Source organism: Bos grunniens, chromosome 4 (assembly GCF_055505025.1).
Source record: "Bos grunniens cultivar Pamir isolate PY7600 chromosome 4, Bosgru_T2T1.0, whole genome shotgun sequence".
Taxonomy (NCBI): domain Eukaryota; kingdom Metazoa; phylum Chordata; class Mammalia; order Artiodactyla; family Bovidae; genus Bos; species Bos grunniens.
Genome location: NC_141168.1, coordinates 5,474,066 through 5,498,068, shown reverse-complemented (window position 1 = coordinate 5,498,068; position 24,003 = coordinate 5,474,066). Strand labels below are relative to the sequence as shown.

The window sequence follows — 24,003 nt, the reverse complement described above, 5'->3', positions numbered from 1 at the left end:
ACACTTAAACCTTTTCACCTAATTATAAAATACTGTTTGGAAAAGAAAGGGAAAAAAAGACAACTGAGGATAATAGATAACCATAACCAAGACAGATGAATCAAGAAGAAGCACTAACAGAATATCAGGACCATACATTTTCCAAGATTCTCCAAAGTGTTTTGGTGATCCTATCAACATATATCCTGAAATAACACCTGAGTGAACCATCTTCCAAATTTCCAACTAGGGAGTTTTTGTTTTTCTTTTTTAGTGTAAAAGACATTGAGTTAAAGACATTTTAATTTTTTAAATGACCTATTAATACTTTATAGTACATATTAAAATACCATATACTCAGCAAATCTATTTGCATACAGTAGTTAGATTCTTAAAATAAGAATAAAAAAAAACAAAACATGCAAACTATCTTTGAATTTTCAAGCAAATAACTTTTTGGATATACCATTGATGATACTGTTGATAACAGATTTCTCCCCCGGCTCCTCGCTCCCCCAAGGATCTCTTCTGAAGACCTCTTTCAGTATTATATGATACTACCTTTTACCACAAGCAGAGTAACACTTAGGGAACTTACAACATCTGTTATTTTAAGTAACTACATCGGTAAGTGTTTTTAGATGTATCTGTAGTAAACTTACATCTCTCAGGAGCTTGGTCAATGTGTTCTGGACAAAGAAGGAAGAAGTGACTGAGATCCTGAAAGGCGCCGGCTCCAGCAGCACAAGGATAATGGTACATCTGGGTGCATTTCTCTTCACAGCATTTGATAGTGGCTCCAAGGTGCTTACAAAATGCACATCGCTGGAGGGAGCAAAGCATAAAGAAACTTCCTTATAACACCTGGAAAAGCAACATTCAAATGTGGGGCAAGGAAGGTTCTAAGAAATCCCTGTACATTACTAGTGAAACACTTTGAAGCCTGCAAAATACTAAATAAAGAATCAGTGAAAACGGTAAAATCTAAGGTCTCCATTCAGTGCTTGGTTTAATATATGTTAATCCTTCCATCAAGTTTAGAAAGTTAGCATTTCACTTTTTTTTCTACTGACTCTGTCAAAAACATACAACTACCATTCTTTAAAAAATTAATAATATGGTTAAAAGGGCAGTTTTCTAGTTGAGGGTTGTTTTCAACAGGTGATTAAACCCCATCAATAAGCAGATAAAACAGAGAAAAACTAGTTACAAAATCTCTTACTGTTTTCACCCTGCCTAAAAATCAATATGGGGTTTCTCAGGTAGCACAGGCAGTGAAGAATCCCTGCCAATGTAGAAGACGTAAGAGTCACAGGCTCGACCCGTGGTTTGGGAAGATCCCCTTGAGAAAGAAATGGCAACCCACTGCAGTATTCTTGCCTGAAGAATTCCATGGACAGAGGAACCTGGCAGGATACAGTCCACAGGGTCGCAAGAGTCGGACACAACTGAGCGTGAGCACAGACAGCAATCAGTATGATGTAAATCAGTGCACAAGAATAAGCTAATGAGTGGCAACTACATTGTTAAAGGCACACAAACAAATCTGCACACTTCATTGCAGAAGTCAGTTTCATGTTTCCTTAAAAAGTTGGAGATGTGAAGAAAAATAAAGTCCTCTGACTTTCTGCTTTCCCCATTGCAATCTGCCTCTACTCTCTTGCAAGTGGTAAAATCAAAGAAATGTCTCAAACAAACAGCAGAGGAACTCTACGGCATGTGAAATGTGTTAAGAAGTCAGTATGATTATCCACTGAGCCAATGTACTTACTCAGCTTTCCTTAAGAATAATCAATGAACATCCTCATCCTCCCAAGCCCACTTTGGGCATCAGGAGTCTGCTGGGTGGCCTGCATCACACAGTATAAAATCTCCCTCTGCATGTAGGAGATGCTTACTTGCCATATGCTTCCGTTTCAGTATTTATGCTATTGCATGATAATTGCTTATTGGTCTTTTTTCACCTTGGTCCAAGATCCTTGAGTAGAGCAAGCAGATTGTACTATCTTTGTATTCTCAGCACCATGAATACTGCCTGATATAGAAAGGCACTAACAAACTGATGTTCATATTTATGTACACTAAATGAACTACATTTTTGGTAATAACAGAGCTGAAATAACTGAAGCCAAATGAAACAATATATGGTAAAACTGAGCCTCATGTAATATGGTAAAATTGCTAACATTACCATGGATATCTTCACATGCTTATATACTGATTCTATATTCTGCTAGTCAATTAGAGAATACAATAGGTTTCAAGTTATAAATAATTTCAATGTCTTGCACGTAAATCTACGTAAGATATCACATGCCATCAAGCTCTTGCTTTAACCATCAACCCACTACACTAAATGAATGTAAGAAAGCTAACTGCCTCTTGGCGTGTCTTCTACACATTTTGGCGGCAGGAACAAGCCAGCTGCAGCTTCTGAGTAACTTATGTGTGCACGCTCAGGGGCTCAGCCGTGTCCTGCTCTCTGAGACCCCATGGACGAGAGCCAACCAGGCTCTTCTTTAAATAGAATTTTCCAGGCGAGAAAACTAGAGTGGGTTGCCGTTTCCTACTCTAGGGGATCTTCTGGCCCAGGAACTGAACCCCATCTCCAGCATTGGCAGGAAGATTCTTTACCACTCAGTCACCTGGGAAGCCCAAAGAACTCAAACACGAGCTGTATTTGTGACATTTAACTTATACTTAATGTCCTGAAGTTCAGAGACTAACCACACATTTCAGCTGTCCTTTTGTACTCAAAGATATTACTGCACTTAAAAAAAACTGAAGGAATTAAGTATAATAATCAGCTTTTTCCAAACTAAATATATCTTTATGTCATACCCTCCAATGGTATCTAAACATGTTAGTTATATTAACAGAACCCAGAATTACAGACACATATGGTATCTGGGTAATCTGAGTATCCTTGAGTCATGCTGCAAACGCCAAGATAATGCTGATGGTGGAAAGTGGATGTATACATTCAGTCAACCACTGAAAATCTTTTATTAACTCATTAACATCACAAAATAAGTCTGCTAAACTGTTAAAATCTAGAATCTCCATTATTTTTATAGTACATGGCGAGTTGTACAGAAGCCTTGTGCTCTAAAAATAATTTTGTCAAATAAAACATAATAACTTGTATTTAACTGCATAAGGAAACAAAATAATTTAAATTGATTCTTTTCCCACTGTCTGTATCATTTTAGAAACGTTAAGGTGTTCTCTTAATCATATTTGCAATGGAAAATATTACATGACATTAGCTAAACTACTATGTGAAGATCTGGAATGTATCCAACATACTAATTTATAAATACATACAAAGATATCAGGGAATAAAGGAAGAGAAATAAAGTACTAGCTGCATTTAACTGAACGCCTCAAACCCATCTGTTGTAACAGCACAGCTAATGAAAGACATTTGGCATTGAAAGAAAATATATACTTTCTATATAGACTGTATCTTTTTGAATCAAATAAATGCATCTGTAAAATTGTAGAAAATGTCAAAGAATCTCCAAAAGGAACTTCTCTAAACATCAGCACCCTCATATACTACATGTCAGAAATCAAACAAATTATAAACTAACAAGTTATAAACAATTACAAAGTGAATTAACATCTAGTGAGAAGAAGGTAAAGTAAATAGCTCTTAAATGGCTTATCAACTAAACAATTTATTTTACTCAATATTTAAAATTCCTGAATAATTTTTTCTACTTTTTTAATCATTAAAAAAAGAGACAAGGAGACAGAGAGATAAAAAAAAAGTGTTATAATATCTTTTGACATTTGTCCAAGAACATATCCAAGAGAAAACTCTCGATGACAGTTCATATTACAAGAGTTCTCCCCTGTAAGAAAGATCTGAGGAACTCCCAAAACTTTAATTTCACTAAATAAAAATAAGGCTCTTCCCAAATAAATTTGCACTATCCAACAAAATACAATCAGCAAAATTTCAGAAATTAAAGATGAATTATGAAGCACTAACAAAAATTTTCAGGTATTTCAAAGCTCGTTCAATTAATTATCATGTGTTTATTCTATATCAACTGCGGTAATTGTCTACATGCTCTAAGAAGTATAAAATCCTACTAGTTTTTCACACATCAAACTGTTTTTCAGTTCAGTTCAGTTACTCAGTCGTGTTCGACTCTTTGCAACCCCACAGAGTGCAGCACACCAGGCCTCCCTGTTCACCACCAATTCCCAGAGCTTGCTCAAACTCATCTACATTGAGTCGATGATGCCATCTGACCATCTCATTCTGTGTCCCCTTCTCCTCCAGCCTTCGATCTTTCCCAGCATCAGGGTTTTTTCCCGTCAGTCAGTTCTTCCCTTCAAGTGGTCTAAGTACTGGAGTTTTAGCTTCAGCATCAGTCCTTCCAATGAATATTTAGGACTTATTTCCTTTAGAAAGAACTGATTGGATCTCCTTGCAGTCCAAGGGACTCTCAAGAGTCTTCTCCAACACCACAGTTCAAAAGCATCAATTCTTCAGCACTCAGCTATCCTTATAGTCCAACTCCACATCCATACATGACCACTGGAAAAACCATAGCTTTGACTAGATGGACCTTTGTTGCCAAAGTAATGTCTCTGCTTTTTTAATATGCTGTCTACGTTGGTCACAGCTTTTCTTCTAAGGAAGAAAACTGCTTACAACCTTTACCAAATTTTCTTCTTATTAGTCAACTAGGATTCTCCCAGAATGCAGTCAGTAATTAAAAATGAAGACAGAAAGTAAGAAAAAAATATAAAACAGACATGTGAAACTGATCAGAATGGTCCAATGTCTGTCTATTACAAAGCACCAGAAGAGAGAATGGAACAATTATGGTCAAAGTACTCTAGAAAATTTATGATAATATCTAACATCAGAGGTAACATTGATTAAACATACTTTCCATTTAATAGATGAGGAAGGTGAAAGACAAGAGCCAATTTTATTCTGTTCCACTGATATCTGTATCACTACAAAAAACACCTGCCTGAACAAAGACCAGCTTCTGATTAAGATGTCTTACACCTAGAAACACTGGCACAATTTTTAAGATAAAAGAGGAAATTTTAGTAGTCCCACCAAGAAGAAAACAAGGCATTTACAAAGGAAAGAGAATCAGGCATTGCTTTTCACTGGCAATATTAAACACATAAAAAAAAGCAGTATCTTTCAAAGTCTACAAAAAAATTATTTGAACCTAAAATTTTAATACCTGCGACATTACTGTAAAATTTAGATAATAAATGTAAATAGGATAAAGTCCATATTAAAAAAATAGCAACTTTTAAAAAGAGTAATTTTATGTATTTATTTTTGGCTGTACTGAGTCTTGGTCACCACTCGGGGTTTTCTCTAGCTGTGGAGAGCATGAGCTTCCACAGAAGAATGCTGCTATTCGTTGAGGGGCAGGGGCTTCTCCTCACAGTGGCTTCTCTGGTGGTGGGGCACGGGCTGTTCAGTCGCTGGGTTCCTGGGCTCTAGGACACAGGCTCAGTAGCTGTGGCGCACCAGCATAGCTGCTCCAAGGCATGTGCGATCTTTCTGGATCAGGGATCAAACCTGTGTCTCCTGAATTGGCAGGTGGATTCTTTACCACTGAGCCACCAGGGAAACCCCCAAAACAGCAACTTTCAAAATGTGCAAAAGATACTTTATATACACGAGTGCACACACTTATTGTAGATATAAATACACATAAAGCTTTTATTTATGTGTAGAAATATATATACACACAATGTGAATGAGGCACAGTAACACAAGATATTCAAAGATAATGAGCTAGGGGCAAACAGCAGACAATTGCTATCAAAACAAAAGCAGGTTTAGCAATTATTGATCATAAAAATAGGGTTCAAATCAAAAAGCAGTGAGCAGGGCAAAGATAAAGTTCACATTAAATGAGTCTAATGTTAGAATGAAAATCTCAACAGAAGAATAGTCATTAAAGTTCACATGCCCAATGAATTTCCTTAATAAAGCTAACTTCAACTTAAAAAAAAAGTTTTAATACTACAATAAAAATTCGTTTACAAAAAACAGTAAAGCTAAATAGAAATATATAAATAGACTGGATTTAACACAGCTCTCAGAAATCAAGATAATTTATTCAGTTCAGTTCAGTCACGCAGTAGTGTCCGACCCTTTGCGACCCCATGAATCACAGCATGCCAGGCCTCCTTGTCCATCATGATCTCCTGGAGTTCACTCAAACTCACGTCCATCGAGTCAGTGATGCCATCCAGCCATCTCATCCTCTGTCGTCCCCTTCTCCTCTTGCCCCCAATCCCTTCCAGCATCAGAGTCTTTTCCAATGAGTCAACTCTTCGCATGAGGTGGCCAAAGTACTGGAGTTTCAGCTTTAGCATCATTTCTTCCAAAGAACACCCAGGGCTGATCTCCTTCAGAATGGACTGGATGGATCTCCTTGCAGTCCAAGGGACTCTCAAGAGTCTTCTCCAACACCACAGTTCAAAAGCATCAATTCTTTGGCCCTCAGCTTTCTACACAGTCCAACTCTTGCATCCATACATGACCACAGGAAAAACCATAGCCTTGACTAGACAACCTTTGTTGGCAAAGTAATGTCTCTGCTTTTGAATATGCTATCTAGGTTGGTCATAACTTTTTTTCCAAGGAGTAAGCATCTTTTTAATTTCATGGCTGCAATCACCATCTGCAGTGATTTTGGAGCCCCCAAAAATAAAGTCTGACACTTGTTTCCACTGTTTCCCCATTTATTTTCCATGAAGTGATGGGACCAGATGCCATGATCTTAGTTTTCTGAACATTGAGCTTTAAGCCAACTTTTTCACTCTCCTCTTTCACTTTCATCAAGAGGCTTTTGAGTTCCTCTTCACTTTCTGCCATAAGGGTGGAGTCATCTGCATATCTGAGGTTATTGATATTTCTCCCGGCAATCTTGATTCCAGCTTTGTGTTTCATCCAGACCAGCATTTCTCATGATGGACTCTGCATATAAGTTAAATAAGCACAGTGACAATATACAGCCTTGATGTACTCCTTTTCCTATTTGTAATCACTCTGTTGTTCCATGTCCAGTTCTAACTGTTGCTTCCTGACCTGCATACAGGTTACTCAAGAGCCAGGTCAGGTGGTCTGGTATTCCCATCTCTTTCAGAATTTTCCACAGTTTATTGTGATCCACACAGTCAAAGGTTTTGGCATAGTCAATCAAGCAGAAATAGATGTTTTACTGGAACTCTCTTGCTTTTTCCATGATCCAGCGGATGTTGGCAATTTGTTCTCTGGTTCCTCTGCCTTTTCTAAAACCAGCTTGAACATCTGGAAGTTCACGGTTCACGTATTGCTGAAGCCTGGCTTGGAGAATTTTGAGCATTACTTTACTAGCGTGTGAGATGAGTGCAATTAACGATGGTCAAATCTAATTCCAATTTACACATAGATAGATCTCCAAATTCCAAAAATAGTAAATATACAATCTATTTAAATGTACACAGAATTCTTTTTAACTCACAATATCAAGGCTTCCCTGGTGACTCAACTGGTAAAGAATCCACCTGCAATGTGGATTTGAACTTGGGTTCGATCCCTGGGTTGGGAACATCATCTAGACAAGGGAAAGGCTACCCACTCCAGTATTCTTGCCTGGACAATCCCATGGACTTTACAGTCCATGGGGTCGCAAAGAGTCAGATACAACTGAGCGACTTTCACCTTCACCTTCATATATGGCTATAACAAAATCCAACCAATTCAAAAAATCAGGTATTTCCTAGGTCTTGTTTTTTAAAGCACTTATGTCCTAAACCTAACACATTAATAATTATAAATTCACAATATAAGGATAAACTCCTGAAATCTATTCATCCACTAGAAAAACTGAAAACTTTCTTCAATAGCAGCAGATGGCCTTTAAATCAAAAGAATATATATATTATTTTTGAAGTGATTAAATAAGAAACATGTCAAAATCCTTGAGATATGGCAAATTTAGCTCAGAAATAAAAAATACAGCTTGAAAAAGGCAAAACTCAGGGGACTTCCCTGGCAATCCGGTGGTTAGGACTCTGCCCTTCCACCACAGAAGCACATGCTCAGGGACATAAGATCCCACATGTCACACAGCGTGGGCAAATAGGGAAACCTCAAGACCAAACAAAAATAAGTAAAGCTAGACACCAGAACTAAGCCAGTAAGAATCAGCACGTAATACATAGGATGAGCCATCTAAGGAAGTCAACCCACCCTAATCCCATGTTCAGGAAGATGATAAATGACATTCACGGGCTTCCCAGGTGGCACTAGTGGTAAAGAACCCACCTCCTAATGCAGGAGACACAAGAGACGCGGGTTCGACCCCTGGGTCAGGAAGATCTCTTGGAGTAGGAAATGGCAACTCACTCCAGTATTCTGGCCTGGAAAACACCATGGACAGAGAAGCCTGGCGGGCTACAGTGCATAGGGTAGCACAGAGCCGGACACGACTGAAGCAACTTAGCATGCACGCACGCAGTCTAGTCACATGATTCTTTAAAAGCACAGATTTTTCTCCAACTGGTAGCAGAAAGGGAAGTCAAAGAAATTCAAAGCAAGTGAAGGATTTCAGCACCACAAGGATGTCTCTGAAGATGAAAGAAGCCACATAGAAAGACCAGAGAGTGCCCCGAGGAGCTGAAAGGAACCCCAGGTGAATGGCCAAGAAAGAAATGGGGACCTTGGTCCTAAGACTGCACAGAACTGAACTCTGACCCCATGAGCTAAGTGAGCTTAAAAGAGGATTCCTCCTAAACCTCTGGACAAACACCCAGCCTGATAGATCTCTTATTTTGAGCCCTGTGGGATCCTACACAAAAAGCACTGCTGAGCCGGCCCAAACTTCTCATCTACAAGTGGGTGCTGTTTTAGACCATTAAACTTACGGTCACTTTTATACAGCAACAGATAACAGTATTCCAAGGCCCTCCATGATTTAGTATCTGCCAAGCAAATATTTAAAAAAATTTTTTGTCATGATACTTAACATTACACAGTGTCTTCCTTACTCAATGCTATGAAGTAAACAGGGTTGTTGTTGTTCAATTGCTAAGTCATGTCTGACTCTTTGTGACCCCATGAACTGCAGCATGCCAGGCTTCCCTGTCCTCCACTATCTCCAGGAGTTTGCTCAGATTCATGACCATTGAGTCGCTGCTGCTATCCAATCATCTCATCCTCTGTTGCCCCCTTCTTCTCCTGTCCTCAATCTTTCCAGCATCAGGGCCTTTTCCAATGGGTTGGCTTTTCGCATCAGGCAGCTAAAATACTGGAGCTTCAGCTTCAGCATCAGTCCTTCCTATGAATAATCAGGGTTGATTTCCTTTAGGACTGACTGGTTTAATCTCCTTGCTGTCCAAGGGACTCTCAAGTCCTTTCCAGCAGCACCATTTGAAAGCATCAATTCTCCGATGCTCAGCCTTCTTTATGGTCCAGCCTCTCACATCCATACATGACTACTGGAAAAAACATAGCTTTGACTACATGGAAAGCAAGGATATCAAACCAGTCAGCCCTAAAGGAAATCAACCCCAAATATTCATTGGAAGGACTGATGCTATGGCGCCAATATTTTGGCCACCTAATGCGAACAGCTGACTCACAGGAAAAGACCCTGATGCTGGAAAAGATAAGAGGGCAGGAGGAGAAGTGGGCAACAGAGGATGAGATGGTTGGATGGCATTACTGACTCAATGGACATGAGTTTGCGCAAACTCCAGGAGACAAATGAACGACAGGGAAGCCTGGCGGCCTGCAGTTTATGGTGTCACAAAGAGTCAGACAAGTCGTGCTGACTGAACAATAACCTTTGTCAGCAAACTGATGTTCTGCTTTTTTAATACACTGTCTAGGTTTGTCATAGCTTTCCTCCCAAGGAGCAAGCGTCTTTTAATTTCATAGCTGCAGTCACCGTCCACAGTAAACAGGGTAAATGTTTTAAACTCCATCTTCAACATATAGAAGCAAACCTCAGAGGCTATCCTAAGGCAAGCATTCCTGAGCCCACAAATGTGCCCTCTCCCTACTGCGTCAAGACTACAGTGAATTTTCAGGTGGACAGAAGCACTCACAAATCAGAAGCCTTAAACCAAGAGTCCTCTAACATCTATAATCTTTAATCTATAGTTCCCTAACAGCTTTAACCAAAAATAAAAACATGAATAAATCTGACTCCATAAAACTTTTAAACTTTTATATGGTAAACACATACACATCTTAGAGAAAATAAAATGACAAAAAAAAAAAACCCTGAATTTTAATTACAAATTTCTAGTACCCTGAATATAAAAGATTATAAAAATGAAAGCAACTTCAAAACAATGACACTTTATACACACCAATAATTTAGAGAAGACAGAAAATTGGCCAATAAAACACATAACATACAGGATGAAGTGAACAACTATGCCAAGCATTTAACAAATATTACCTTATTTAACAACCACCATTTTAGGTAGGTACCATGACTTTTGATTTTTATAAATGAAGAGCAGTAGTCAAATTCCTTGCCCACGCTCACAATGCCATGAAGAGGAACTGAACTTGAGGAATTCACAAATAGTTAGATATGGGTAAGTAACGCAAATTCCACTAACCTAACCCCAGAACATAATAAATATACTTTGTCTCGTTTACATGATGACTCTCACTCATAAGAAAAAAAGAAGAAAAGAAGAAAATTTAAATTAGAATGCCATTAAATGTTAATCCTTGGGGCCTGGAATGTTCACAAAACACAAGTCATAACAATCCCAGACTGGAAAGCCCAACAAATGCCCAATAAGAAAAATGGAGATAAATTTTTTTTTTTTTTCACAACAGAATACTATACAACAATGACAATAAATGAATAATATTACAAACAATAATTCGAGTGAATCTCACAAGTATAATAGCATGTAAAAAAAAGACACCAGGCATGGTGCAGCCCATGGGGTCTCAAAGAGGGACATGACTGAGCAACTGAACAGCAACAACAAGGCTACGTTGCTTCAGTCGTGTCCGACTCTGTGCAGCCCCAGGGACTGAGCCCTCCAGGCTGCTCTGTCGATGGGATTCTTCAGGCAAGAATACTGGAGTGGGCTGACATGCCCTCCTCCAGGGGACCTTTCCGACCCAGGGATCGAATCCTCCTCTCTTACGTCTCCAGCACTGGTAGCAGGGTTCTTTACCACTAGTGCCGCCTGGAAGCGCCATTGTATCAGCACAAAAACAGGCAAGACTCATCTATGCTGTAGGCAGTGATAACAGAGCTCAGCTTGGAGGAGTTGCAAGCAGTGATCCGAAGGCAGCATGGAAACAAATTTCAGTGTTTCCACCTGTCTCACAGACAGAGCAGTGACAGCGCAGACTTCCATCACTCTCCACTGACAAGTAAGAGCCACTGGAGAAAATTACTTTCACAGAAGTGTGATCAGTAAAAACATTAATGCCATCAACTAAAATGCTTATAGCAACTGACTATGTATTAACATAGTACTTACCTAATCATAGCAAATAACTCAAAATGTCTTCTATACTAGTAGTAGGCTCAAAAGATGATGGCAAAAAGCAATGAAGATATTAAATCTCATTTCAGATTACTAGTTTTGAATGTGTAATACGAGTATAGTTATTTCAGAGTTCTTTTAAATTGATACACAAATAAACAACTTACCTTTTTCTTATACCTTTTTTAGGTAGAGGAGCTATTAATCAAAGTTAAAAGTTACAATTATAGGTTGGACAGGGGAATAAAAAAAATTTAAATGTTACAACAAGCTAATGGACTGAATTTAAACATATCAATATGAATTCATGTTTTTAAAAATATGTATCTTTTTGTATGTGTGTGTGGCTTATTTCTGACCAAGAGTCAAGATAATTCAAGACAATCATAGTCTTAGAATTTTGCTGGAACAACTAAATATCCACGTTGGAAACAAAAAACCTTAAACCTTAGCTTATATTCTCACTATCACACATGCAATTTAACTATAAAATGAATAAATAACCTTAAAGTTACTTTAGAATTGGAGAAGAAAATGGCAACCCACTCCAATGTTCTTGCCTGAAAAATCCCACGGACAGAGGAGCCTGGCAGGATACATTCCATGGGTTTGCAAGAGTCAAGACATATCTCAGGGACTAAACAATAACCACCACCTTGGAATATGCAGGAAAACTTGGACTATTTCTAATATAAGGCATAATGAGCATAATCGTAAGACAAAATGACAAATAACAAACCATCAAAATTAGACACTCAGCTCTTTCAAAAAATACTTAAAAAGGAAAACAAGTCACAGATTCAACAAAAATATCTGCAAAATACACTTCTAATGAATGTCTTCTACGGCAACAATATAAAGAACTCTTATAGCTCAAAAGTAAGAAGACAAATCAACTGGAAAATGGGGGAGTCTGGAGCAAAAGATCTGAACAGACACCTGACTGAAGATGTGTTCTATTTCCTTCACTTCAGTTCAGTCGCTCAGTCGTGTTCGACTCTTTGTGACCCCATGAACCACAGCATGCAAGGCCTTCCTGTCCATCGCCAACTCCCGGAGTTTACCCAAACCCACGTCCATCGAGTTGATGATGCCATCCAACCACCTCATCCTCTGTCGTCCCTTTCTCCTCCTGCCCTCAATCTTTCCCAGCATCAGGGTCTTTTCCAATGAGTCGGTTCTTCGCTTCAGGTGGCCAAAGTATTGGAGTTTCAGCCTCAGCATCAGTCCTTCCAATGAACACCCAGGACTGATCTCCTTTAGCATGAACTGGCTGGATTTCCTTGCAGTTCAAAGGACTCTCAAGAGTCTTCTCCAACACCACAGTTCAAAAGCATCAATTCTTCAGCGCTCAGCTTCCTTTATAGTACAACTCTCACATCCATACATGACTACTAGAAAAACCACAGCCTTGACTAGAAGGACCTTTGTTGGCAAAGTAATGTCTCTGCTTTTTAATATGCTGTCTAGGTTGGTCATCACTTTTCTTCCAAGGAGTAAGTGTCTTTTAATTAATCCTGGCTTGGAGAATTTTAAGCATTACTTTACCAGCATGTGAGATGAGTGCAATTGTGTGGTAGTTTGAGCACTCTTTGGCATTGCCTTTCTTTGGGATTGGAATGAAAACTGACCTTTTCCAGTCCTGTGGCCACTGCTGAATTTTCCAAATGTGCTGGCATATTGAGTGCAGCACTTTCACAGCATCATCTTTCAGGATTTGAAATAGCTCAACTGGAATTTCATCACCTCTACTAGCTTTGTTCATAGTGATGCTTCCTAAGGCCCACTTGACTTCACATTCCAGGATGTCTGGCTGTAGGTGAGTAATCACACCATCGTGATTATCTGGGTCGTGAAGATCTTTTTCGTACAGTTCTTCTGTGTATTCTTGCCACCTCTTCTTAATATCCAGAAGTGCAAAATCCTCAAGCCCACAATGAAGTATCACTATACACCAACCAACCAAAATGGCTGAAACTTAGAAATACCAACAATGCCCAGTGGTGGTAATAACGCAGAACATCGTGTTACATGTGTGTTCACAGCCACTGCATAAATATAAGAGCACCAAACAGGAAGAAATCTCTCAGCTAGTGAACGGATGAATCCCCAAACAGCTATGCTAAGTACAAAAGACAGAAAAGATTTCTGGATGATTCCATTTACAAATCAGTCTGGAGAAGGCAGAAAAAGTTAAAAAAAAAAAAAAAAAAAAAAACTTCAGGAAGAGAAACAGATCTAATTATGAGTGCCCAGGAGCTGGGGAAGTGGGAGGGGACTGGCGTGAAAGGGCCATGAGTGAGCTCTGTAGGGTAAAGGAAATAGTCTGTACCTTGACTATGATGGTGGTTACATACACTGTACTTTTTTCTTGAAATATGTTCAACGGTATGATTGGAAGGAGTAAGTTATATTGTATATAAAATATACTTTAATCAAAGAATGACTCACTCAGGGGGAAAAAAAAAAAGCAATTTATTTATTGGGTAAGGGCAAACAGGCCAGTATCAGAATAACTTTCTTGGAAGCAAAATTTGTAAAATCTCAGTAACATATAAAACCTATATACTTGAAGTCACTTGTGAACAACCAAGCCTGTAATGGCAGGACATTAGACTCCTGACAAGAAAGAACATCACAGGCTAAGATCCATATTTAAAGGGGTTTCAGCTAAGGCCATTTCCTAGTGTGCACGGAAGGGGCAGAGTGGTACCAGATCTCAAACTGACAACATCAGTCTTACTGGGGTGAGAAGACAGGAAGAGATCAACAATGACGGAAAGGATGGAACTTGAGAGGAAGGCTTGCAGGGTGGAAGCCACAGCAAAGCAAGCCCCCCAGACTCTCAAAACCACGGAGATCGCGTTCACAGAGAGAGACTGCGCAGTTCAGGGAGAGTCACAGCTGAGCTGTGAGCTGAAGGGACTAAGGGAGACTGCTGATGCGCTGGCTGCTGAGATGATGGAGTTTGGACTTTTAAGGCCAGCAATAATCAAAGTCTCCCAAAAAAGAAAAAAACAAAAATGATATGGACAAAAAAAAAGAGGAAAATGGGACCCGCAAAGAAAAAAAGTATGTATCCAATAGAAAATGACAAGATAAACAGAAGAGTTTAGAGCAGCTACTGGAAATATGTTCAACAACATACAGGAAAAAGCTGGTCATAATCAGCAGGAGAACAACAGAAGATATGAAAGTTACACGGTGAAACCCCACAGAGATTCCTACACATAGGAATTTAGATAAAAATTTCAGTGGGTGTGCTTAACAAAGAGAATGGAAATGACAGAAGAAATAGTCACTGACCTTGAAAACAAAGTGTTCGTCCCTTTGGAGGAAGAAACTGTAAAATTATTGAAAAATTAACACGGCCTCAGTAACCTACGTCAATACTCAACACGATCAAATGTATTGATACACATGTATTGAGAGCTGAAGAGGAGAGAGAAAATGGGACCAAAACAGAATACAAAGAGGCCAAACTTTTCACATAATTGGTGGGGAAAAAAACTTAGAATTTTCAGAAGCTCAACAAACCCCACGCAGTAAGAATACAGAGAAAATCACCCCCAGGCACAGCATGCTGACTGCTGAAACCAGAAAGCCCTGGAAGTACTCCGAGGTGCTCTGAGGCTGGATTTTCCTTGTGTTCTTCAACCAAACCAGCGTATTTTAACACGCTGAACACAGAAGCCCATAGGAGAATTCAGCTCTCTTCTGTTACTGTACACATTGGTGTTTCAAAACGAGAGCATAAAGGTATCCTGAGAGCAAAAAGTTTGGGAACGCTGTATCATAACGGTATATAAACAGCAACGAAACTGCTGGGTCATAAAATAGGGGTCTCTTCAACTTTACCAGATGATTACAATCTCCCAAATGACTGCTCCAATTTTCACTCTCACTAGCAGAGTTTGAGAGTACGGGCCAAACCAGACCAACACTCGCTGCTGCTAAGTCGCTTCAGTCGTGTCCGACTCTGTATGACCCCACAGACGGCAGCCCACCAGGCTCCCCCGTCCCTGGGATTCTCCAGGCAAGAACACAGGAGTGGGTTGCCATTTCCTTCTCCAGTGCCTGAAAGTGAAAAGTCAAAGGGAAGTCGCTCAATCGGGTCCGACTCCTAACGACCCCATGGACTGCAGCCCACCAGGCTCCTCCATCCATGGGATTTCCATGCGAGAGTACTGGAGTGGGATGCCATTGCCTTCTCCAACACTTGCTACATTCAGACTTAATTTCTGCTGATCTAATAGGTATGGAATACTATCTTAGTGCAGCTTCAATTTGCATTTCATGATTGCTAACGGGATTGTGCATCTTTTCAAAAACTTACTGGACATTTGGATTGTTGTTGTTTAGTCGCTAAGTCGTGTCCAACTCTCTTCGACCTCATGGACTATATAGCCCATCAAGCTCCTCTGTCCATGGGATTTCCCAGGCAAGAATACTGGAGTGAGTTGCCATTTCCTTCTCCAGGGGATCTTCCTGACCCAGGGATCGAACCTGCATCTTTTGCACTGGCAGGAACATTCTTTACAACTGAGCCACATGTCCCCTCCCTCTTGAACCTCCCTCCCACTCCCAAGCCCATCCCACACCTTCCATGCCACCCAGTTTTTTTCTTATTCTGAGCAATCAGCAAACCTTTCTCAAAAGGGCCAAACATTAAATATTTTATGCTTTGTAGGACAAAGGCAAAATTAAGAATATTAGACAAGTATTTCTCTACCAAGAGAGAAAATAAATTTCTACAAATTTTAAACAACTAGTAATTATTCAAAATATGATCATAATTGAATATAATTGAGGGGGTAATGTAAGCCTAATAATGAGAAGAATGGATCTGAAGAGAGGATAACACTTCATTTAATATCCCTGGTGGCTCAGAGGTTAAAGCGTCTGCCTCTAATGTGGGAGATCTGGGTTCGATCCCTGGGTTGGGAAGATCCCCTGGAGAAGGAAATGGCAACCCACTCCAGTATTCTTGCCTGGAGAATCCCATGGACGGAGAAGCCTGGTGGGCTACAGTCCACGGGGTCACAAAGAGTCGGACACGACTTCACTTTCACTTTCACTTTCCAAAGCTGTAACTAAATGGATTGTAAATATTCATCTGTTCATTCTGATACACAATGAAATTTATATATCCATCTTGAAAAAATCTTCCACACAGAAGTACGGCCACATACTGATACCAATCCATAAGCATATAATTTCCTTTGGGCATATTCATCTTTGCAAGGTACTTAAAATTTTTTATTAGTCTTGATGTTTGCTTTTAGCATGTAATTATATTTCAATTAAAGCACAGGTTGAGCTTCTCAATTACATAAGTAAATGGATTCTGAAATATGGACATTTCCTTTGTATTTGCCTCAAGACCCAAAAACTGCTATTGGAACTATAGTTTGAGCTTGGAAAATATTTCTGTATCAAACTTTTGTGTGTGAATGGAGATTCTGGTTTTCACTTTAAATTTTGATGGCATGAAAAGTGTATAGAGCAGCTTGACATTACCTGTGATTCACACACTGGCTGTTGTACAAATCAATTGATCACGGTGTAGGTCTCACATGGAAGCAGTGCTCTGCCTTGTAACCTTAGGCTGAGTTCACTATCAAGTATTACCAAGTCTGCAACAGAAGTTAACTTCTACATCCATTAAGTATTTGGAGGGCAATCTTCTTCAGAAAAATTTAATCACAACCCCCAAATTTTAAAAATTGCAATAAAACATTACCACTGCTCAGTCATCAAACTGCTACACTGTAAGGCAATTCAGTCCATTCAGCTTTGATTTCCAACAAAAACTCCTAGCATTGAGATGGTGACATCCCTAAGAGCAAATGAAACTCACTGCTTTCCTATGAGTTGGGATTAGCATGGTATGTGCTCAATCAGGTTAATATTGACATACACTGTATTTTTTTCAGCACAGCTATAGTGTCTCAGCATAATAATAAATACAATGCTTTGCCATCCAATTTGGTATCAACTGAATCCACTCCACTAATGCCTCAAAAGCACTATTACTGAGGTCCATTCTTCTCGTTTCCTCTTCTTTAACATGAAAGGCATGCAGTAGTAAAAGAGAGAAGATCCCAAGAGAACACATGTGGCAATCCAAATCTGATGAGTTACGACTGGGTCTCTGTGATGTGCAGCCTGCCCACAATAATGCAGGGCGTAAGTGGTCGCTCCGGCCAAGGCTTGACCATCACTGTAGAGCAACAGGAGTCACAGATCATGTGCACAATAAACAAGTCTGTGTTCCAATAAACCTTATTTATGGATACTGTAATTTGAATTTCATATCATTTTCATGTGTGATGAAATACACTCTTTTTATTTTTTTTTTTAACATTTTAAAATAAAACCTATCTGGGCTTCTGGACCATGTACACAGATGGTGGGCTGGATCTGACCATGAGGACATATACATAATATGCTGACCTCGAATGTAGACTTCAAGGGTCCCAAGTGAAAGTCTATTATGTTAATGGCCCCTAAACCCTAACTTTTTGTCTTCCCAGCTCTACAGATGGCCAGAAACTCTCTTGACATGATCCTCCCCTCTGGGCTCTCTCTCACTCCCTCCAGTCCTCACCTCACTTCTCTAATGCCTTTAAATCTTTCTTTGAAAACAGATTTTCTAGTTATTCACAGTGGTAGGACTGTTCTACTACAAGTTTCTCTGCTACAGGTAGAGATGAAAGTAAGACATGGCTGACCAGCTACCAAGACTTACTACCAAGCTTCTGTGACCGTAACAGTATGGTGGTAGTGTCACTGGGATAAAGAATATAAACTAAAATACAGAGCTTAGAAACAAGCCATACATTTACTGAACATTTGCTAGCTGACAGAAGTAATCTTTCAAATGAGGGGGAAAACAAAGAGGTTTCAATAAATGAGGTAGTAACAACCGGCTCTCCTTACGTGAGAAAATGAAGTTGGATGCTTATATCGCACAATATATAAAAAAACATCGCTAGGGCAAAACTATAGAAATGAACTTTTGAAATACATTTTTCAGGGATATATTAGAAATTATCCCAATTGTATATTATTATATTAACTCTATATTAATTCTAATTATATATTAGGAACTGTTTTTTATTAGGAAAAAAAACTTCATTATTCAAAATTCAAAACATTCTAAAAGGTACACAAGGAAGTCACTTTGTGTAGAGTCACGTGGGATAAATTCCCTAGAGGCAAAGAATTTTGCCCGTTTCCTGTGTAGCCTTCAAATATTCTATGCACACTGTAATTCATGATATTCTCCACCCACCCCCAGGTTTTACAAAGGGACTCTTTATTTATAACATCCAGGAATACTACCACTTACCTCAGTGTAAAGGTAATTATATCAAACTTAATTAAAACTAAAAAGAATGATTAAAAACAAAATATGATTTTTACTAAGAGAAACACTAAGGCCAAGAACATTTTCACTAAATGGGCCTTCCAAATTTAACTATGCGTAACCGAATAGGAACATCAAACTCTTAACAGCTCTGTAACAGAAATTCCTAGTTTCCTGTTAGCTTCCACCCAACTTAAATTCTAAATAAATGGTAAGAATCAAGTTGGCAGAGCGAATGAAAACAAACCCACTGATTTTTATACTTAGGTGTACCTAAAGCATTCTGTCGTCAAACTTTCCACTGTCCTGCTATAACAGATTCTGCACTTGGTACAGCATTCTGAGGCAAGAAACCATAACTGATCCTGAGTCCTCCTCACAGCCTTGCACTTTAGAATGAAGACAGCATGTTAACTTCTTATTGTGCAAAATGAAAAAACTAGGTGCTGCTAGGTCACTTCAGTCGTGTCCAACTCTGTGTGACCCCATAGACGGCAGCCCACCAGGCTCCCCCGTCCCTGGGATTCTCCAGGCAAGAACACTGGAGTGGGTTGCCATTTCCTTGCAGACAGGTAGAACTGCTTGGTGAGGGTGTCACTTGACATTAGCTAACAATGTCAGACACAGAAGAAGAAGTCAAGATTTCTGATCCTCCCCCATTCAATACAGCAAGTATGGTTTATTTAGAAAAACATGCTATACTTTTAGGAAACTTTATCATACCCAAAAAAAAAAAAAAAAAGAAAACACATGTGAAATCAATGGCCATATCCTGAAATCTATTCAGTCATTCTTAGCACCCTTCCCACAACTGGTAGGTACTCTACATGACAGCCATCTCTTCCTCCTCGGAACACGGCCAAAAGGGTTGATCGTCCTTCTATCCTCTTGCTGAACATTCTCCATCGGCAGCTTGATTTGCTCTCACAGCTAGCTAGGAACACAGTCTAAGATTCCAACCCTGACACAGTTCCAAAGACGTTTCATGGGATTTAAGGCTCATTACAGTCAAACTCCTAATTTTCCCATATACTCATACTTGAAACCATGGAGGTATTTTGCAACTCCTCCACTAATTCAAAACATAACTCATTCCACCTCTACGACAATTCTATCTTCATATTTCACATATAATACCTAAATTCAGAAACTCACACTTACTGGCCTTTAATCACTGCAGCAATCCTAAGTATATCTGTGTTCAAATAAACGTCTTCAAACTTAACTACAGACAGCTGAAACGTTCAGACCTGTTAAAGCGGCTCTTCTTATTACGAAACTTCATTAATTAAATTCCTCACGTGGAATGTGAAGTTAAGAACATTTTCCATTTCTCACTACTCCCCACCATACTTATTACCTAGTCATGCTCATGTGTGACATTCTTTCATAGTCCACATATCCCCAAATTTAAGATGATCCTTTGCCTATGACACTCCACACTCGACTATACTACAAATCTACAATAATCAAAACGGTCCTGGCACAAAAACAGACTGATCAATGGAAGAAAATAGACATAGTTATGGTCTATTAATCTAAGAAGAGGAAGCAAGAATACACAATGAAGAAAAGACAGTCTCTTCAGTAAGTGGTGCTGGGAAAACTGGACATGTAAAAGAAGGCTATTAGAACAACTTCCTCATACCATATGCAAAAATAAACTCAAAGTGAATTAGAGACTTAAATGCAAGATCTGAAGCAATAAAACTTCTAGAAGAGAAGACAAGCAAAACACTCTTTGACATCAATTACAGCAATATTTCTTCTGGATCTGTCTCCTGAGGCAAAAGAAATAAAAGCAAAAAATAAATAAATGGGACCTAATTATAACTTTTACACAGTAAAGGAAACTATCAACAAAATGAAAAGATAACCTACTAAATGGGAGAACATTTGCAAACAGTATGACAGATAAGGGGTCAAAATCCAAAACTTATAAAAAGCTCATACAAAATATCAAAAATAAAGACTTCAATTTAAAAAATGGGCAGAAGACTAGAACAAACACTTTTCCAAAGAAGACATACAGACGGCCAACAGGCACATAAAATGCTGAACATCAAACACCTGTAAAAATAGTTATTATTGAAAAATCTGCCAATAACAAATAGACGACCCTTTGTCGAGATTTCCTGTGTCAATCTATTGACGCTTAACCCATACTCCAAAACCATCTAAAGTATTTCCTACTTTGACAAACACCCATTCCACCTTCTTCCTTCGAAGGCTCTCAGTTTTGTTCAGAGATGGCCTCTTCCAAGCAGCAATGACCTTCAGAGAGGTAGGTACCATCCCCTGCCCCAGAAGAGAATCACAGTCTAACCAAATGGTGGTTGTCCCAACACTTGTATTAGTTACTGGTTTCAAACAATTGATGGGAACTAATTCTAATTCTAGCTAATGAGTTGTTAGGAGAAACCTGCTACAGTAGAGAAAAGCATATGGAAAGGATTTCCCTGAATTAAAAAAGAAAAGCTTTTTTTTTTTTTTTTCATTTTTTATTAAAAAAAAAAAAGTTATAATGAGGATATGACCCTAAGAGCTCCTGCTCACCATGTTTTGATTATGAGAGAAACTGAACCAAGGAAAAGACCAACACATTGTGTGTACACAATGTAAAGACAGTCAGAACCTGGTGTCATGAAGCCAGGGAGCCACTCATCACCCTAACTGCTCATTTCCTACAGCGAAAATCCATCACTCATCAAGGTAAAACTCAACAATGCCTGACATCCAAACGGAGACCACCAGGCACACGAAGAAGCAGGGAAACATGATCTATGCCGATAACAATCTTGAAAACTGACCCCAAACGGACAGAGATGTTAACATTACCAGACAAGGACATTAAAACAGCTCTTATAAGCATATTGAATATGTTCAAAAAGCTAAGTGGAGACATGGAAGGTATAAAAAGGTCCCAGTCAAACGTCATAAAATAAAAATACCTAGGATGAAATTACACTGGATATTATAACAGCATATTAGAAACTGCAGAGGAAAAGATTAGTGAACTCAACAACAGTAACAAGATTAGTGACGCAACAACAGTAACAAGAATGATTCAATCACAGAACAGGCAGAGGAGCTGAATAAACACCTTCCCAGAGAGACACACAGGTGGCCTACAGGCACATGAACAGATGCACAATGTCACTAATCATTTGGCAAATGCAAATCCAAACTGTAGTGAGCTATCACCTCGCTAAAATGGCTGTTATCAAAAAGGCAAGAAAAAACAAGTGTTGTCAACGATGTGACAAAAAGAGAACCCTCCTACACCGCTGGCAGGAATGTAAACTGGTGCAGTCACTATGAAAAACAGTACGGACATTCCGCAAAAAATTAAGACTAAAACAATGTATGATCCAGCTGTTCCACTTAGCAATATAAAAACATGAATTCAAAGAGATATATGCATCCATATGTTTATTGCATTATTTACAGTAGAAAGATACAGAATCAACCTAAGTGCCCGTAAGTGGATGCATGAATAAAGAAGATGTGGTGTATATACCTGCAACAGAACACTACTAAGCCACTTTTTAAAGATTTTTTTAATGTGACTATCTTTATAGTCTTTTACTGAATTTGTTACATTGTTTCTGCTTCATGGTTTGGTTTTTTGCCCCCTAGGCATATGGGGAGTTTAGCTCCCCAACTAGGGATCAAACTCACAATCTCTACATCAGAAAGTGAAGTCTTAACCACTGAACTACCAGGTAAGTCCCTAAGTCACTTAATAAAAAAAAGAAAAGAAAGAAATCGTGTCACTTGTGACAACAAGAAATAACTGCCAAAGACTTTCTAACCATAATGATAACTATAGATTCACAGATCCCCAAAACTGCGACAAACCCTAAGAAACACAAAGAAAATTACACTAAGGAATAACATTATCAAATTGTCCAAAATCAGTGATCAGATCAGATCAGATCAGTCGCTCAGTCCTGTCCAACTCTTTGCGACCCCATGAATCGCAGCCAGGCCTCCCTGTCCATCACCAACTCCCGGAGGTCACCCAAACTCATGTGCATTGAGTCAGTGATGCCATCCAACCATCTCATCCTCTGTTTCCCCTTCTTCTCCTGCCCCCAATCCCTCCCAGCATCAGAGTCTTTTTCCAATGAGTCGACTCTTCGCATGAGGTGGCCAAAGTATTAGAGTTTCAGCTTCAGCATCAGTCCTTCCAATGAACACACAAGACTGATTTCCTTTAGAATGGACTGGTTGGATCACCTTGCAGTCCAAGGGACTCTCAAGAGTCTTCTCCAACACCACAGTTCAAAAGCATCAATTCTTTGGCACTCAGCTTTCTCCACAGTCCAACTCTCACATCCATACATGACCACAGGAAAAACCATGGCCTTGACTAGACGGACCTTTGTTGGCAAAGTAATGTCTCTGCTTTATAATATGCTATCTAGGTTGGTCATAACTTTCCTTCCAAAGAGTAAGCATCTTTTAATTTCATGGCTGCAGTCACCATCTGCAGTGATCTTGGAGCCCAAAAAAATAAAGCATAGAACAAAAACAAGGATGACACCAGCCTATGCCATCCTGTGTCAGAAACAACATAAACAAGAAGAGTGAATCATCACATCTTTAAAGTACTGGGATGAAAAGTCACCTAGATTTCTGAACTTGGCAAACATGCATTTCAAAGGAAAACAGAAGCACTTTGGAAATAAAAATGCTGAAAGAATCTATCACCTTGCAGACCTGCCCTGCAAGAAATGTTAAAGGACTTCAGGCAGAAAGAAAATGATATGTGGGTCGACACCAAGGAATGAAGAGACTAGCATTGGTAAATAACTCAGATGGTAAGTAATCTGCCTGTAATGCAGGAGACATGGGTTTGATCCCTTGGTCGGGCTCTTCAGAAAGCAATGGTAACCCACTCCAGTATTCTTGCCTGGAGAATTCCATGGGCAGAGGAGCCTGGAGGGCTACAGCTCGTGGGGTCACAAAGAGTCAGACTGAGCGACTAACAACACAATACAATACAATATTGGTAAATACATAGGTAAGTATATTTTAAAATCTTTTTATCATTTAATTCTCTTTAAAAGATATGTTTACTCAAAAAAGAGCAGTATCTTAAGGAGTTTATAACATGTGAAAGTCAAATG

At 39.1% G+C, this 24,003-nt stretch overlaps 1 protein-coding gene across 48 annotated transcripts in view; it reads right to left on the bottom strand.

The window, feature by feature from the left end:
* KMT2C (lysine methyltransferase 2C) overlaps positions 1-24,003 on the bottom strand; it is a 261,212-nt gene that overhangs the window by 120,137 nt on the left and 117,072 nt on the right. For all 48 annotated transcript variants that reach the window (XR_015161892.1, XM_086394748.1, XM_086394777.1 and 45 more), the window contains one exon: positions 642-804. Coding sequence is in view for 42 of the 48 variants with exons in the window: in XM_086394748.1 (XP_086250874.1) it covers positions 642-804 (163 nt within the window). In the remaining 6 variants the exon portion in view is untranslated. The remainder of the gene's footprint in view (positions 1-641; positions 805-24,003) is intronic.